This window comes from Nicotiana tomentosiformis, chromosome 2 (assembly GCF_000390325.3).
Source record: "Nicotiana tomentosiformis chromosome 2, ASM39032v3, whole genome shotgun sequence".
Classification (NCBI taxonomy): Eukaryota; Viridiplantae; Streptophyta; class Magnoliopsida; order Solanales; family Solanaceae; genus Nicotiana; species Nicotiana tomentosiformis.
Genome location: NC_090813.1, coordinates 147,279,602 through 147,297,087, shown reverse-complemented (window position 1 = coordinate 147,297,087; position 17,486 = coordinate 147,279,602). Strand labels below are relative to the sequence as shown.

The 17,486-nt window shown below is 35.8% G+C and overlaps 1 protein-coding gene across 1 annotated transcript; it reads right to left on the bottom strand.

The window, feature by feature from the left end:
- Positions 1 to 9,241: 9,241 nt before the first annotated feature.
- LOC138905819 (uncharacterized) lies at positions 9,242 to 9,808 on the bottom strand. The gene is made up of 2 exons (XM_070194336.1): positions 9,604 to 9,808; positions 9,242 to 9,450 (listed from the first exon to the last, which is right to left on the bottom strand). The coding sequence occupies exons 1-2, from the start codon at positions 9,806 to 9,808 to the stop codon at positions 9,242 to 9,244; spliced, it is 414 nt and encodes a 137-aa protein (XP_070050437.1).
- Between the last annotated feature and the right edge of the window lie 7,678 nt (positions 9,809 to 17,486).

Sequence of the window (17,486 nt, the reverse complement as noted above, 5' to 3'; positions counted from 1 at the left end):
GCTTACTTTATCTTGTAAATTCGTCGAGTTTTAGACCTCTCATTCATAAAATACTTACATAGACATGTACAGCTCCACATGATCTATCATCCCATGTTGGTCTTCACCCCAAAAAGCCGACCAAAATTCGGCCAGATTTCGGCAACCACCACCACTACCATACCACTACCCTGCCACTGCCAAGCCTTCTTTTTTACCATATAGTCAACCTTTGGACATCCGTTTCCTTTTGGTATGATGCCAAATTTATCGAATTTAGAGTCTGCAGAAATGAAATGAGTGTTTCAAGGTCGGACACCCATCACCCGGCATCTTCTAATGGCTCGAATTAGTTTCAAGCGCGCTCGTTGGGTATAACCTTCATTCCCTCACTAATTTTTTATTTTTAATAGTGTTAAGTTTAGTTTGCAACCTTGATTTCCCTTTTGATCAATTCGTTGTTAATTAGAGTGTCGAATTAGCATGTATGTTTTTTAGTCATCTCCGTTTCCCTGGTTGTTTTATAGACTGTTCATCGATCTAGCTGGTTATGTGTAGTTGAATTATTTATTTAGTTAGTCGATTATTTAGTTGTTGATTGATCGCTGTCTAATAATTTTGCGATGCTCGTTTAGTTTCTGTCGCTCGAGTTTAGATTACATAAATCTAATTCATTCCAATCTAGCTTGTTTGAATACTTAGTTCGAATACATTTTAAGTCTTGTTTCTGCTTTGTCAGTTTGTAGTTGGTTTGAGTTTGAGCGTAAAAGCTGAATTTTAGTCATGAAGTGATAAAAGCCGAATACTTGAGTATAGGGTACCTGTTTGGTTACTTTTTACTGTTCAAAGACTTTTGGAGTGCCAAATTCCAAAAGGGCTGTCATTGTTTGGTAAAATATTGTGTCTTGGACAGATTTTTAACCAAAAATCTATCCTATAGTTTGGACGGACTTTTGGTAGAAAATTTGTCCAATTTTCATAATAATTCATGTCTCTCCTCTCCTATAAAGAGTCTCTTTCTTTTACTTTGGGACACATCTTTTTACACTCTAGAAAACACACAACATCAGAAAGAGAGCAGCTAGAACCCCCCCAAGAAACACTTCTGGCAGCCTCTCTTTATTTAAGAATTTTCTATAAAGTTTCTAAGTTCTTTCTTGGTTTAAAAAGTTTACTTTCTTGGGGTTCGGAGTTCGTTCTTTCTGAGTTATCTCACTGGTATCTCGATGTTGTTCGGTTGCTGCTATTGGCTGCATTATTGTTGTGATTAGTAGCTTGTGGAAAGTAGAGATCATCACTACGGGTTATGTGATTTTCCTGACATCTAGGTATCTCTCTCAACCTGTAATATTGGCTCTTTTATCATGAATGAATGCTGAAATTTTAGCCCCTACTTAACTGCCTTTAGTCACTTCACATGAATATTTGGTTTGTTGTACTTCTTTGATTTGGGACTACGCTACTAGTATTTAGTTTCGTGTATGCTTACATGGCAATGATATACAGTTTCAAACCTTTTAAGTCTCAAGTACAATAAAAATAGTGTTTCCATGTTGTTTAGTACTAAAAGTGTTACGGGAAGTTTTCATGTTTTGGTTCAAAACGTAAATTTCAGCAGTAGTTGCCCAACAGTATTTTCTTGAGGTCCTTTCCATGTTAGCTAGTCAATAGGCCGGTTTGATGATTTCAAATAAACCAACAGTAAGTTAAAACGTGTTTAGTAGAGTGCGAGGTGGCTATCAAATTTAGGCTTTGAATATATAAAAGTTTCAGAGGCGGAGGTCGAGAGGTCATTTACATTTTCGTTCAGTTCTTATCAGTGAAGTCATTGAGTAATTGTCTGAATTTCATGGATGTTGCATTAGTTGAGTTCTTTAAAGTTGAGCTCTGTAAAATAAGTATTTTTTACATGGCATATATCCAAGTTAAAGTTTCAGTATCAAGTAGGTCTTGGTGGATTCTTTTGGTTTAGTTTTATTTCGCTACTAATTTTAATGTCACATAGTGCTTTAGTTTTAGATCACGTCTTTAGCTCTAAGATTTGTATCTATTTGACTCGATGTTGATGGACTAAAATTTGAAGGTTTGAGACATAATTCTAGTATAAAATTGTTAAAAGAAAAGGGTACAAGAAAAGTGATTCCTACGATTTTGCTTCATGATTTGAATGGTTGAAGTGTTTCTGAGTCGTTTCCTACCACTGTTGAGTAAAGATAGTATGCTTGTCATTGTTTTTGTTATTTATTATATTTTCTTTATGTAAAAATAACCTCGTTGTTAGATGGGCTGAGTTTGTTTCTTCTTCTTCTTCTTTTTTTTTTATTCGATCATTGTTCATTTTCCCCCCTTTTCTTTTTTGTGTGAAAGCTCTGTTGAGCGATTTAACCACTCGCTTAAATTGGATTTGTGTGTACTTTATTAGTATGGTGTTATTCGATTGAATTTTGAATTTTGCTAATTGATCAAAATGGACCATTATTTATTAATATTTAATTGGACCTAAGTAGTAGAGCCGGCTCATTTTTAAAATGCAATAGTCATAACCCAATGTCATAAAATCTAATAAGCATAACATGGCCTTATCTATAAAACAAAGTTGACCCCTTCTCCCCCTTAAATAAAAGTCGGATTTTTCTTTAAATAATTAAAATCACCTTTAATAATTAATTAGAGTAAGTGGTCCAATGTTGGTGTAAAACATATATATATGTGTGTGAGAGAGAGATATTAGTAATTTAGGCAATTCTGCCAGGTCTATTTTATTGTGAACCACACGGCAACCCATAAGCAAATAAGGTAGCCCAATGCCTTGAAAAGCCTATAAGCAAGAAATGACCCCTAGCTTTCAAATGTTGATTCTTTTTACCAACTCTAATAACAATATATTCTTAATAATTAAAATATTGTAATAATTTAATCACTCATAATTCTCTTTCTTAATAATATAAAATGCTAGGAAGTTTTAGGCGCGTCTTCAAAAGTTGACCGTGTGTACTTGCACGATCATTGGTCAATATCAATTAATAAACGGTCATGAGTGTATTGTCGCTCCTTGACTTACTAATAATAAATTATGTTCGACCATGTGTACATACTCGTTCCTTGGTTAAACGCACATCATGAAATACAGACCTTGTGTGCTTACACGCTCCTAGGCCAAAATTAATAGAATTTAATTAATTATTAAGCGATAATAGACAATAATAATTCAAGGCAAATAAAACACACTTTATACAAAAATTAATTCAAGCCAATTTTAGTCAATAAAAGCGACTGTGCTAGAACCACGGGACTCGGGGAATGCCTTACACCTTTTCCGCGGTCAACAGAATTCCTTACCCGAACTTTATTTTCGCAGACCAATAATTAATAGAGTCAACTTTCCTTTGACTAGGGATTCAAATAAAAAACGTAACTTGAAACACCCAAAAATAAATTTCAAGTGGCGACTCTATAAATAAAATAATTTTTATTTCAAAAATATCACTTTAATTGGAAAAACTCTTTGCCCAAAACAATCCACATAATATTATTTTGCGGTATGGTAAAAAGGGTGTGACATCTACAATCCACAAAGAATTAGATTCAGTTAGAAAAACAGAACTAGAAACACAAAGTTCACAAATTCGAGCATCGTGAAATACCTTTCTAGGAGGCTTAGAGTAATCTCTGGCATAGTGACTCTTTTTGTTACAATTATAGCATTTCACTTTAGCAACTTTGACATGTTTGGAACGTCTGTTCTTGCTTTTTTCAGTCTTTTCCCTTTTAGCAGGCTGAGCTGGCTGAGCTTGAGGTGGCCCTCTCTTCTTTCCCCAGTTCCTTTTCTTTGAATCACTCTTGATTTTGGAGGTTTTTGCCATGCGCAACTAAGCTATTGGCTTTACAGCCTCAAGTCATTCCTCCTCTAACTCAAGATGCCTCCGGACATCTTCTAGAGTTGTAATTCGCTCATTATGGGTCAAATGTATTTTCATAGGATCCCAAGAACTAGGTAAAGAGCGTATGACAGTTTGGATTTGTTGTTCATCAATCAACACATGACCTCCATCTTTCAACTCCCCAATTATATTTGTCATTTTCCTCAGATATATTTTCATTGAATATTTTGGGCGTTTCTTATATGAATCAAATTTGATCGTTAAGGATCGCTGCCTTGCAGTGGAACATGTACCATACCTTTCTTCAAAACATTCCAAAGATCCATAGCTCTTTGGTGATCCTTAAACTCCCTTAGGATGTCATCATCCAAGGTGCTCAACAATGTAATGCGAGCAATGGAGTTCTTTTTCTTCCAACAGTCATAGGCTTCACGCTCACGCATATGCTGAGCAGTGTTACCTTTCTCAAGCTCATTCATGATATTGTTAATGGCCTCCAGAGCCTCTTGCTCCTCTAGCACATACTGGACTTTCAAGCTCCAGGTTTCATAGTTATCACCATTGCGTTTCAACCCTTTGTTGAGCTCGACAACAATATTTTTCGAAGCAGTAGTCATTTTTTAACAAATAAAAAAATCATGAGGATCATATAAAAATTAAAAATAAGGCAAGGCACTATGTTCAACATACATACATATTATGACACTAAGCATTAATTGATTAAGTTAATAGACATATATATTAATTATGGAGCCGAGAGTTCACTATGTTCTCAAACATTGTCCAAAAATTAAAATATTATGAAAATTAACCTATTCAATTATCTAGCTAAGCGTCTTAATCATGTTTAAGACAACATAATTATCTAACATAATTTTATAATCCCATGTGGATCATAAGTTAACAAATAACTTATATTAGCATGCAAATAAAATTAATGTCAAACTAATTAACATTCATTACATGGTATTCAAATTCACACAAAAATTATTTTAATGTTAAAATAATTAACATATTAAACATGTTAAATAAATTAACAAGTATTGTTAATAGTAAACTAATTAATATTTATATCATGCTCAACAAATTAACATAAAGCATGTGTTAAACTAATTAATAAAAGTAATGTTAAAACAATTTAACATTCCTAGCATATTAAACAAATTAACAAATAAATTTAATGTTGAACAAATTAACAAATAAATATAATGTTAAACAAATTAACATTTCAAGCATGTTAAACAAATTAACAAGCAAGCTTAATGTTAAACTAATTAACATTTCAAGCAATTGGGATAACAAAACAATTATAGTTTTCATAAAAGAATATAAATACTAATATATTCTAAAAATTAAGTCCATATGACAATTTTAATAATCTGAAATTTATTAAAAAATATAACATAACTAAATTTAAATTTTATTTAGTCCATTAGCCCAAAAATTAAATTAAATTAAATAGGACATATGAAAGTGGGCCTTTAGCCCTTGACTTATATCTACCATCAAAGAAATTTTCAGACCATTTTCCAGTAGGCTTGTAGCCCAATTTCCTTAAAATCTGCCCTCCCGAAAAAGAAGCCCAACAGCTTCTTTAGTCCAATTTCATAATCCATTTATTAGGTCCGCCATTTAAAGTAAAAAAAAAGAAGCAACGACATGTAAAAATTACATGGGGCGCCCTATTTGGTCGCCCCTTTTTAACTTGTACCCGTTTTATTTTTTCATTTGCATCCGTACCCTTTTTTTTTGTTAAAAACGTTTTAAAAAGATGATTTTGTCCTTCTTTAATAAAAGACTATTGACAAAACTGTACACTGCAGGACAAAACTTCAGCATGTTTTGATATAAAGTTTTAGCAAATGAACTAAATAACCCCATCATGCATTAGCAAAAACTCATTAGAAAATTGCATATTGCAAGACAAAAACTTAAGCATGTTTAGTCTGAAGTTTTAACAAATGAACTAAAAAACTTCAGCTTGTTTAAACTGAAGTTTCAGATAAAACTTATGACAAAACTATAGACTGCATGACAAAACTTCAGCATGTTTTGGTATGAAATTTTAGCAAATGAACTAAATAACTTCAGCATGCATTAGCAAAAACTCATTATAAAATTACATACTGCAAGACAAAAATTTAAGCATATTTAGTTTGAAATTTTAGCAAATGAACTAAAAAACTTCAGTTTGTTTAGACTAAAGTTTCGGATAAAAGTCATGACAAAATTGTAGACTGCAGGACAACTTCAGCATGTTTTGGTATGAAATTTTAGCAAATGAACTAAATAACTTCAGCATGCATTACCAAAAACTCATTAGAAAATTACATACTGACAAAAACTTAAGCATCTTTCGTCTGAAATTTTAGCAAATGAACTAAAAAACTTCAACATGTTTAGACTGAAATTTCGGATAAAACTCATGACAAAACTGTAGGCTGGGGGATAAATAACTTCAGCATGCATTAGCATGAAGTTTTAGCTTCAATGTGAGGTTGCAGATCACGCGATTAATACGTGATACAGGTTTTATATCTTTTGTCAGGGGTATGATTGTTATATTATTACGAATTTTTTATCAGCTGGCTACCAAATCAATAATTTTTAAAAATAAGGTACAGATTAAAATGTGGCACAAATATAAGGTACTGCTGCAAATCCCCCACAGCAACCAAACCATTTCAAAAATTTTCTTCATTCTTTTTTTTTTTTAAATTAAGAAGACTTTTGACTTTAGAAAGAAACCTAGTTTCTCACTTTCTTCTTTCTTAGAGCTTGCAGCCGCCACTGTTATGGAGCAACAAGCTCCACCTTTTTTTAAATTATTATTAGCAAAAAAAAATCGAATTAAAGACTTGGAGAGAGAAACTCTAGCCTCTCTCCTTCCTCTTTTCTTTTCATCACTGTCGCCGCTAGATTTGTGGAAGAAGAAGAAACAAATTCTTCTATTCTGTTCTTTGCCCTGGCTATTGGAGTACTAAACACCAATTTTTGTTTGGCTACTAGTGAAAAAAGGAGAAGCTTTTCTTCTCTTAATTTCTTTGTCTAATTTGGACAGTATCTTCTAAAAGCAGCCACCATCTCCTTAATTGGATTATAATCTGATCCAAAACTTATTTTTAGATCAGAATTTAATGAAACTTGTTTTACAATACGCAAGGGCTCTCAATATTATAATAATAATAATAATGATAATATTAAAAAAACGGACGTATGTTATTTTTTCTTATTTATTTTCTGATCTGAAAACTGGTTTCAAAGTGAGCAAAAAATATATCATGCAACGGTTAAGCATATTAATCTATCCCAATTACACAGATAAAAAAAATTATAGTTCTAGATTTATACATACATTTAGAACTATTCTATATATGCTTCCGGACCAAAAAATCAGTTTATGGCTTTGATACCAATGTTGGAACGCAATAAACTAAACACATTAATTTGACGCATAAATCGTAAAATGAGAACTTACTTGTTCGCGTAGCGGAAGCGGAAGGAACATATGAACCGCGACTGAAATTACTGGTCGATGGTGGCTGTCACGTTGTGACAGAGCAACCTTCTATACCACAGCCTAAACCCAAGGTTGGATTGAGAGAGAGTGCGTGGAAAAATAGTGCTGAGAGTATCGTTTATTGTACATTGTAAGTGTACTTGTATAGGGAATAATATGGTTAACTAATAATCCTATTGGACTTTAAAGCACCCCTTATGGGTGGATCCAAAATTTCTTACAATACCAAAAAAGTATGATGGAGTAAATATCAAAGGATGCAGGAGATAGAATGTGGCGTTAGTGAGAAAATTACTCTGGCAGCTAACTGAGAAAAAAGACTTGTTGGATGAAGTGGGTGCACGAAGTCTATATAAAACAATCAGGTAATATATGGAACATACTCCTTCAATGGATAGTAGCTGATATTGGAGGAATCTGAATGCACTCAAAGCCACCATGGCTCACTGGTTTCAAAATGGGAGATACAAACTCTCTACAAATAAAGTTAACTCTGTGACTAATAGCTATAATACTGCTAACTGGGCTGGTGAGATTAAAGGAAGCTAATATAATATGGACTAAGGCAATGCTGCAAAAGCACAGGTTCATCATATGGCTTGCCAATCAGGACAGGTTGCTAGCCAAGAAGAAACTTCAAAAGTTAAATATACCATTGGGAGATAGTACCTGTTGGCTATGTGACGAAGGAGTAGTAGAAACTCAACAACATTTATTTGCGGAAGACCCTTGGATTATTAAAGTAAGGAATAAGGTTAATATACGGTGTGGAATACAGTTGGGCCTTCCATTTATTTGTTGTCTCTTACGGTATTGATACTATTTGTTTGGTTTCTATTGTTGTTACAGATCTTTTATCTTTGAGCCGAGGGTCTCCCGAAAACAGCATTTCTACCCACGGGGTAGGGGTAAGGTGTGCGTACACTCTACCCTCCCCAGACCCCACTAGTGGGATTACTATTGGATTGATGTTGTTGTTGTTGAATACAGTTGGGGAGCAAGGGAGTTAAGCAGGCTCTGAAATGGCTGAAGAGTAAGCAACAGAGGCACATGAAGAAGGAAGTGGTATCAGCTATGGGAAGCAATGATCTACCACACATGGAGAGCTAGAAATTGGAGAATATTCAGAAGCACAAGTGTAAATACCAATATTACAATTACACAGATACAGAGAGAAGTTAAAGTCAGATTAGAAGTTTTGCAATCAAGAAGGAAAGCTAAAAGATGTCATTATTTGTTTCAGCGCTTATGTAGTTAGTTTATTTCATTTGAGATAGAAAATGTAATAAGTTGTTTTGGATTTGGTAGTTGGAGATCTAGATGGCTGGCTATAAAACTCTTCCTAGAAGGTGGTTATAGTCCGAGGTGCTCTTGAGATGTACAAACTTTTGTTGGTTATGGTAATATTTCCCATTTATTATTGAAAAAAATAATTTGTAAAGTTAACAAAATGTTCTTTTTAACATTGAATTAACTTTACCCATTATAACATAAATTTACAAAAGTATATTTTGTCATATTAAAGTGATTGTACTATGTGTGAAATGCTCAGGAAATACAAATGAACGAAAAGTCAAACTTCCTCTTCCAATCATTTGTATTTTCTGAAAACTTAGATGTAGTTGATCAGTTATTTTAATGTAAGAAAATACAATTTTTTGATTTTACCATTATATAATAAGTATAAGCACAGTGATATACAGGAAATTAAGTCATAATTTTAGTATCATTACTACTGCATTTTCATTTGTTAGCTCTGTTGCACACCAAACAAGATGATAATACAATGTGCATGGACTAATATCTTCCTAATTGTCAAGCGTCAATCTCTCAGCTGGCAAATCTGCCTGTCAACTGTGCGTCAATCCTCGACTGGTTGGCCCCACCACTGAACTTTTACCTCAAAAATCTTCTTGGACCTCAACTGGCAAATCTGCCTGTCAACAATGGCAACTGGTTCATCTTCATAACCTATGCTCTCATCTAGCTGAACCGTGCTAAAGTCTAACACACGTGACAGATCGACATGATACTTCCGGAGCATAGATACATGAAAAATTGGATGGACTCCTGATAGACCAGGAGGCAAAACAAGCTCGTAAGCAACCTCCCCAACTCGTCTCAACACCTCAAATGGGCCTATAAACCTTGGGCTCAACTTGCCCTTCTTCCCGAATCCCATGATTCCCTTTATCGGCGAAACCTTCAAGAGAACTTTCTCACCCACCATAAATGATAAATCAAGCGCCTTCTGATACGCGTAATTCTTCTGTCTGGACTGTGCTGTACGAAGTCGCTCCTGAATCAACTTCACCTTTTTCAAGGCATCTTTTACCAAATCAGTACCATATAACTTATCCTCGTCGAGCTCAAACCATCCGATGGGCAAACGACATTGCCGACCATATAAAGCCTCAAATGGAGCCATCTCGATGTTGGATTGGTAACTGTTGTTATAAGCAAACTCGGCCAAAGGCAAGAAACGATCCCACTGACCTCTGAAGTCAATCACACATGCCTGAGCATATACTTCAAGATCTGAACCGCCCGCTCCGACTTCCCGGCGGTCTGCGGATGGAAAGTTGTGCTGAGCTCTACACAGGTCTCCAATTCACTTTGTACTGCTCTCCAGGAATGTGAAGTAAACTGAGGGCCCCTATCTGATATGATGGAAATTGACACACCATGCAACCGAACTATCTCCTGAATATAAATCTGGGCCAACCTCTCTGAAGTATACGTAGTCACAACCGGAATGAAGTGCGCCGACTTGGTCAACCTGTCGACAATGACCCACACTGCATCAAACTTGTGCAAGGTCTGCGGTAACCCAACTATAAAGTCTATAGTAATGCGCTCCCATTCCCACTCCAGTATACTCATCTGTTGAAGTAGGCCACCTGGCCTCTGGTGCTCATACTTAACCTGCTGGTAATTTAGGCACCTAGTTACATACTCAACTATGTCCTTCTTCATCTGTCGTCGCCAATAATGCTACCTCAGGTCACGATACATCTTCGTAGCACCTGGATGAATAGAATACCGAGAACTGTGTGCCTCATCTAGGATCGTTTCCCTCATCCCATCCATATTAGGAACACATAAACGATCCTGGAGTCGTAGAATACCATCCTTGCCAATAGTAACTTCCTTGGCACCACCCCGTAGTACCGTCTCTCGGAGAACCAACAAGTGTGGATCATCAAACTGTCGAGCCTTGATCCGCTCAAATAGTGAAGACTGGACAACAACACATGCAAGAACTCGACTTGGCTCTGAAATATCCAGCCTTACAAGTCTGTTAGCCAAGGACTAAATGTCCAAAGCTAATGGACTCTCCTCTGCTGAATGAAGGCCAAACTACCCATACTCTCCGCCTTTCTACTCAAGGCGTCAACAACTACATTTGCCTTGCCCAGATGATAAAGGATAGTAATATCATAATCTTTTAGTAAATCAAGCCATCTGCGCTGCCTCAAATTTAGATCCCTCTGCTTGAATAAATGCTGCAAGCTGCGATGATCCGTGTAAACCTCACAGGACACCCTATAAAGATAATGCATCTATATTTTTAGAGCGTGAACAATCGCGGCTAATTCCAAATCATGCACTGAATAATTCTTCTCGTGAGGCTTCAGCTGGCGTGAAGCATATGCAATAACTCGCCCCTCCTGCAACAATACACAACCCAGGCCAACGCGTGAAGCATCGCAATACATTGTATACATCCCTAAACCGGAAGGCAACACTAACACTGGTGCTGAAGTCAATGCTATCTTGAGCTTCTGAAAGCTCACCTCACAATCATCGGACCATCGGAACGGAGCACTCTTCTGGGTCAATTTGGTCAAAGGTGTTGCAATAGATGAAAATCCCTCCACATACCATGTTGTCACGACCCAATTTCACTCGTAGGTCGTGATGGCGCCCAACATCACTACTAGGCAAGCCAACTAGTGAATTAAGCATATATTTCCTCTTTTAATAAATTTCTGAGTAATTAAACTTTCCTTACTTGCAAGATTTAAGAAAAATAGAAAGTCTAAATAAATAAAAACCAAAATAAAAATTTCAAGACCACAATTCTACTTGTGCACGTGCCAAGAACTGGTGTCACAAGTGTATGAGCGTCTAGTAGATTATATAAAGTTCTAACCACTGTCTGAATATGAAATAGACATAATACAAAATACAAAAAAGAGAGACTGTAGGGCTGCAGAACGACTCAGGAAGTAGCTCACCACTAGGCCTCGGGATATCGGGGGTGCGCACCGGTAGAACCGCCTGATGCACCTGTCTCAGACCCTGCACAAAAAGTGCAACAAGCTTAGCATGAACACGTAAACAACGTGTACCTAGTAAGTATCAAGTCTAATCTCTAAGAAGTAGTGACGAGAGGTCGACTTCGACATTCACTATGGGTCAATAATATAAAGATAAAGATATTTAAATAATCATGGTTTATGTGAATAACAATAATTTCCTTAACAAGCAGGAATAAATAATTCTTTCAAAATTTAATAATTCCCAATAAATGATTTATCTTCACAAGCTGCAATAAAAATGTCAAAGCATCGTGTAACTGTTATTATTAAGCATAATTTATGCTGAGGTCATACAACTCGATCCAGAGTGTCGTGTACACTTCCGAGGGACATGCGGCACGATCCATAGATGCATCTATCTACTGCCGAGGCGTTCGGCCCACTCCACAAGAAGAGGATGATATTTTTATAAACAGTTAACTTAAATATTATAGAGGTTTTTGTAAATAAATAATACAAATTTCATTAACGATCTTCCACAATTTCTCCAACAAATAATAATATAATTTAGGCATTTAAATTAACAATTATGATGCAAAAATTCCAAATAGTTCATAAATTGGGTCCTAAACCTACCCGAACATTAGCATATTAGTAGCCGCGCATGAACTCTCGTCACCTCGTACGTACGTAGCCCCCACAATTAGAGGCAAATATTTATTTACAATACCTACGGAGTAAATTCCCTCTTCAAGGTTAGACAAGTGACTTACCTCGCCTCAAAGCTCACTTCCGATCACAATATCGTGTTAAAGCCTCAATTTGGTGCCGAAAAATCCGAAACTAGCCAAATGTTATATAATTTAATCAATACATGCTCAATAATTCAAAATTAATTTATTAGATTAATTAACCAAGGCAAATTTGTAAAATTCCTAAAATTCACCTCGGGCCTACGTGCCCGGATTCCGGAAATTTTCGGAATAAATCGTCACCCATAACCTTAAGAACTCAAATACACAATTTGCATCTCATTCCATAACCATTTTCGTGGTTAAAATCTCATTTTTATCAAAATCTAGGTTTTTCATCTAAACCTTTGATTTCCACAATTTACATGTTAAAATCTACTCATAATCTATGTATTTGACTCAGAATAGGTAGAATTAACTTACCTCCAAGTTTCTAGGTGAATACCCCTCTCAAGAAGCTCCAAAATCGCCAAAGAATGAAGAAAATGGGCTAAAACATGGCTGAGCCCCGACTTAAATGAAGGTTCTGCTTTTTGCGATTTTCGCATCTGCGGGTAAAGGCCGCATCTTCGGGCGGAGGGCCGCATCTACGGGTGGAGGGCCGCATCTGCGGACGCTTTTCCGCTTTTGCAGTCTCGCTTCTGCGACTCTTCATCGCAAAAGCGCGGTCTCTTCTGCGCACACCACACCGCTTCTGCGGTCCACTGGCCAAGGCTCATGGACGCTTCTGCGACCAAAAATGGCGCATCAGTGGGCTCGCACCTGCGTCTGTCCAACTGCAAGTTAGATTACACTAGAAGTTGGAGGCTTCAGCTGTTCCTCCCAAGTCCAAACTTGGTCCGAGCCTCGTCCGGTTAACACCCGAGGCCCCCGGGTTCCCGCCCAAACATACCAACAAGTTTGAAATCATAAAACGAACTCGCTCAAACCCTCGGAACGCGTAAAACAACATCAAAACTAACCAAATCAATTCGACTTAGAAATTTCAAATTCTTCAAACTTTCATAAAACGAACTCGCTCAAACCCTCGGAACGCGTAAAACAACATCAAAACTAACCAAATCAATTCGACTTAGAAATTTCAAATTCTTCAAACTTACTCCGAATGCGCCGAAACATACTTAACCTACGCGGAATGGCACCAAATTTTGCGTGCAAGTCTTAAATCACCATATGGAACTATTCCCAGACCCCAAAATTCTGAATGGGCCTCCATTACTCTAAAACCTACTCTAAACCAAATTTAAATAACTTTAAAACCCTCAAATAGCTAACTTTCACTATTAAGCGCCGAAACGCTCTCGGGTTGTCCAAAATCCGATTCGAACATATGCCCAAGTCCAAAATTATCATACGAACCTATTGGAACCGTCAAATCCCAATTCCGGGGTCGTTTTTTAAAAATGTTGACCGAAGTCAAACTTATCCCTTTTAAAGCCAAACTAAGGAATCAAGTGTTCTGATTTCAACCCGAACCCTTCAAATTCCTGAACTAGCCATCCCCGCAAGTCATGAAACAGTAAAAGCACATACGAGGAGTCTTATGTAGGGGAACGGGGTTCTAGAAGGTAAAATGGCCAGTTGGGTCGTTAAACAATATCACCACAATACATAGCCCACGTCCCAACTACGATGTGTACAAAAATCTCAATAGCAACAAAAATGAAATGGGAAAAATAATTCAACAATGAATAATACACCATTAAACAACAACTTCAACTAAAACAGGTCAACGACTTTCAATAACTCCAACTCAATTACTGTTTAAGAATAAACTCAATAATGATGGTATTTCCATGAAATGGCAACTTCAATTCCTATTGAAAGACATAAGCTAACAATGAAAGAGATGATCATGAAATAGTAACTACGTCTAAATGTCATGGCCCAAAATCTCACCACAGGCGTCGAGATAGCACTTAGTCTCTAAGACTAGGTAAGCCGATTTCATTTACATTTCGAGCCATTATTTTTATTGTAATTTAATACAAGTGTCGAAACTAAAAGCGAAAAAAATATAACAACCTCCCAAGACTGGTAATACTGAGTCACAAACTCTAACTGAATACATACAATGATCTCAAGGATCGAATATACAATATTGTTCGAATAAGAGTTGACAGTACAATATAATGGAAAGACTCCAGGGGACTGTGGTGACCAAGCAGACCTACCTTGAATCCTTGCGATCACACTCTAATCTCTACCGGAATCCGATATCTCCAATACCTGGCTCTGCACAAAAATGTGCAGAAGTGTAGTATGAGTACACCACAGTTGGTACCCATTAAGTATCAAGACTAACCTCGGTGGAGTAGTGACGAGGTACAGTCAAGACACCCACTAGTCAAATAACTTGTGCAATATAGCATATAAAAATAATAGAAAATAAATAGCAGTGATGGCAACAATAATCAACTTGTAACATAAACAGCAAGGCAACAGGAACACCATAAATATTGCTCAAACGAATAATAAACACAAGTACATCCAATTAATCAAGTCCTTCAAAATATACATCCTTTATCTATGAGTTTTTCAAATAAAAATCTTTAGAATGTAATCCGTACAAATAAATATATCCTGAATATACTTTCTTCAAATAAATATCTTACGAATATAATTATTTCAAATAAATATCTTTCAAATATAATTCTTTCAAGTAAATACTTTTCGAATATAATTCTTTCAAGTAAATACCTTTCGAATATAATTCTTTCAAGTAAAAGTCACCATGTGATACCTTATTTAACTTTCCTGGTATGAGAAATATATTTAACATATCACATCGAATATGTGTGTATATATATATATATATATATATATATATATATATATATATATATATATATATATATATATATATAGATCAAATCAATTGGTACGGCAACACCCTCCGTGCATTTCTCTCTTTCTCACCGTGCATCCATATAACAGTACCAACTAGGTGAGAGAAATGCCAATAACAATAAAATAAATAAAGTGGGAGGCACACATGAAGCAACAACAACTACAAGACACATAGAAAACATAGGTGCACAATAACAACTCAAGATGAAGGCATGAATGTATACACAACAAAATGATATCACAATATAATGTATGTCTCTTGTCCTCGCCTGCACGGAAACACCATTCGTGCTATGAACATATGATAATATAAAAATAATGGCACGATATTACTATTTATGCTTTTACTCTCATCCTCACATGATAATATAAATGAAATGGCACGGCACTATCCTTCGTGCATATTAAGAATGGCACGGCATCACCCTTCGTGCTTTATACTTTTCCTCATATTATAATATAAATGAAATGGCACGGCATCACCCTCCGTGCTTTACACTCTCAAATGGCACGGCATCACCCTTCGTGCTTTACACTCTCAAATGGCACGGCATCACCTTTCGTGCTTTACACTCTCAAATGGCACGACATCACCCTTCGTGCTTTACACTCTCAAATGGCACGGCATCACCCTTTGTGCTTTACACTCTCAAATGGTACGGCATCACTCTTCGTGCTTTACACTCTTCCTTACCAAGAACATGTATATCATTAACAAGCAAGGTAGGAAGCATAAATAACATCAAGGAAAGTGTTTAAACGACAACACAATACAACAATTCATATCACAATTTGCCCACCTGCCACAACCAACTCCAAAGATACAACAAAATTCAATTCATTTCAAAGCAAATAGCCCAAGGCTCCACACAACGTATATAAAATCTCAAAAATAACAACAGAGATGGAAAAGTAACTCAGCATAGGACAACATCTTCTTTAATCCAAATTTTTGATAAATATATTAACAGCTCTTTTTAAGCTTATTTAATTAATTATTTGCAGATGTAAAATCCAATGAAATTAATTCCAAGAAATATCAAATCAATAAACACACGAAATTCACATAAAATCCAAGTGGCAATCACCCCAAATTATCATATAAAATACAAAACTCGACAAACAAGGAACGAGGCATGTCAATTAAAGGATTTACAATGTTCTAAAAAAATTTCAATTTAATACATAATGGTCTCTACGAATTTAAACTGATATAATTTGCACATATAAACCAAGTACGTACTCGTCACCTCGTGTACAGGGTTTTCAATCACAAAATTTCCACATGCGACTCAATGCCTAAGGGAAATTTTCCCCACTTAAGGTTAGGCAAGATACTTACCTTTTTGAAGTTATGCCGATATTTTAAAATAGCCATCTTGCTTGAATTAATCCTCCAGACAGCTCAAATCTATTTAAATTAATTGTATAACTTTATTAAAATTCATCAAAACCAATTCCCGATAGTATAAATGTCGATTTAAAATATTATTTTAAAAAGTCAACCAAAGTCAACGTGGGGCTCGCCTCTCGGAACCCGATAGAATTTTCACAAAATTCGAACACCCATTCTGATACGAGTTAAACCATACCAATTTTATCAAATTCCGATAACAACTCGACCTCCAAATCTTAAATTTTCATTTTTGAAGAGATTTTGCAAAAATCCCAATTTCTTCTATTTAAATCTAAATTAAACGATGAATATAATCATGGATTTATGAAATATAATCACTTTCGGATATACAATACTTACCCAAGTCAAAGTCGTGAAGAACTCCTCCAAAATCGCCGAAAAACCGAGCTCCAAAAATCCAATCGAAAATGGCGAAATGACCATTTTTGGTCTTTTATGTTTCTGCCCAGTTCGGCTTCTGCGGACAGATTTTTTAATGATCCAACCGGTTATTTTGACTTTTAGAATCCCGTTCCCTAAAATAAAACTTCCTGTATGTGCTTTTAATGATTCATGACTTGCGGGGATGGTTGGTTCGGGATTTGGAAGTGTTTGGGTTGAAATCGGAACACTTGGTTCCTTAAGAATGGCTTTAAAAAGGTCAAGTTTGACTTCGATCAACATTTTGAGAAAATGACCCTGGAATAGAATTTTGATGATTCCAACAGCTCCGTATGGTGATTTTGGACTTAGGAGCATATTCGGAATTTATTTGGAAGTTCGTAGTTAAATTAGGCTTGAAATGACTAAAATAGGAATTTAAGTTTAGAAGTTTGACCGAGG

What these genes read in the sequence shown, in the direction of transcription:
- LOC138905819 (XM_070194336.1), bottom strand. Translation starts at nt 9,808, where the DNA reads ATGGCTCCATTTGAGGCTTTATATGGTCGGCAATGTCGTTTGCCCATC. An exon ending in TGATTTATCATTTATGGTGG is followed by an intron (nt 9,451 to 9,603) that starts GTGAGAAAGTTC and finishes CTGGTCTATCAG; the next exon opens with GAGTCCATCCAATTTTTCAT.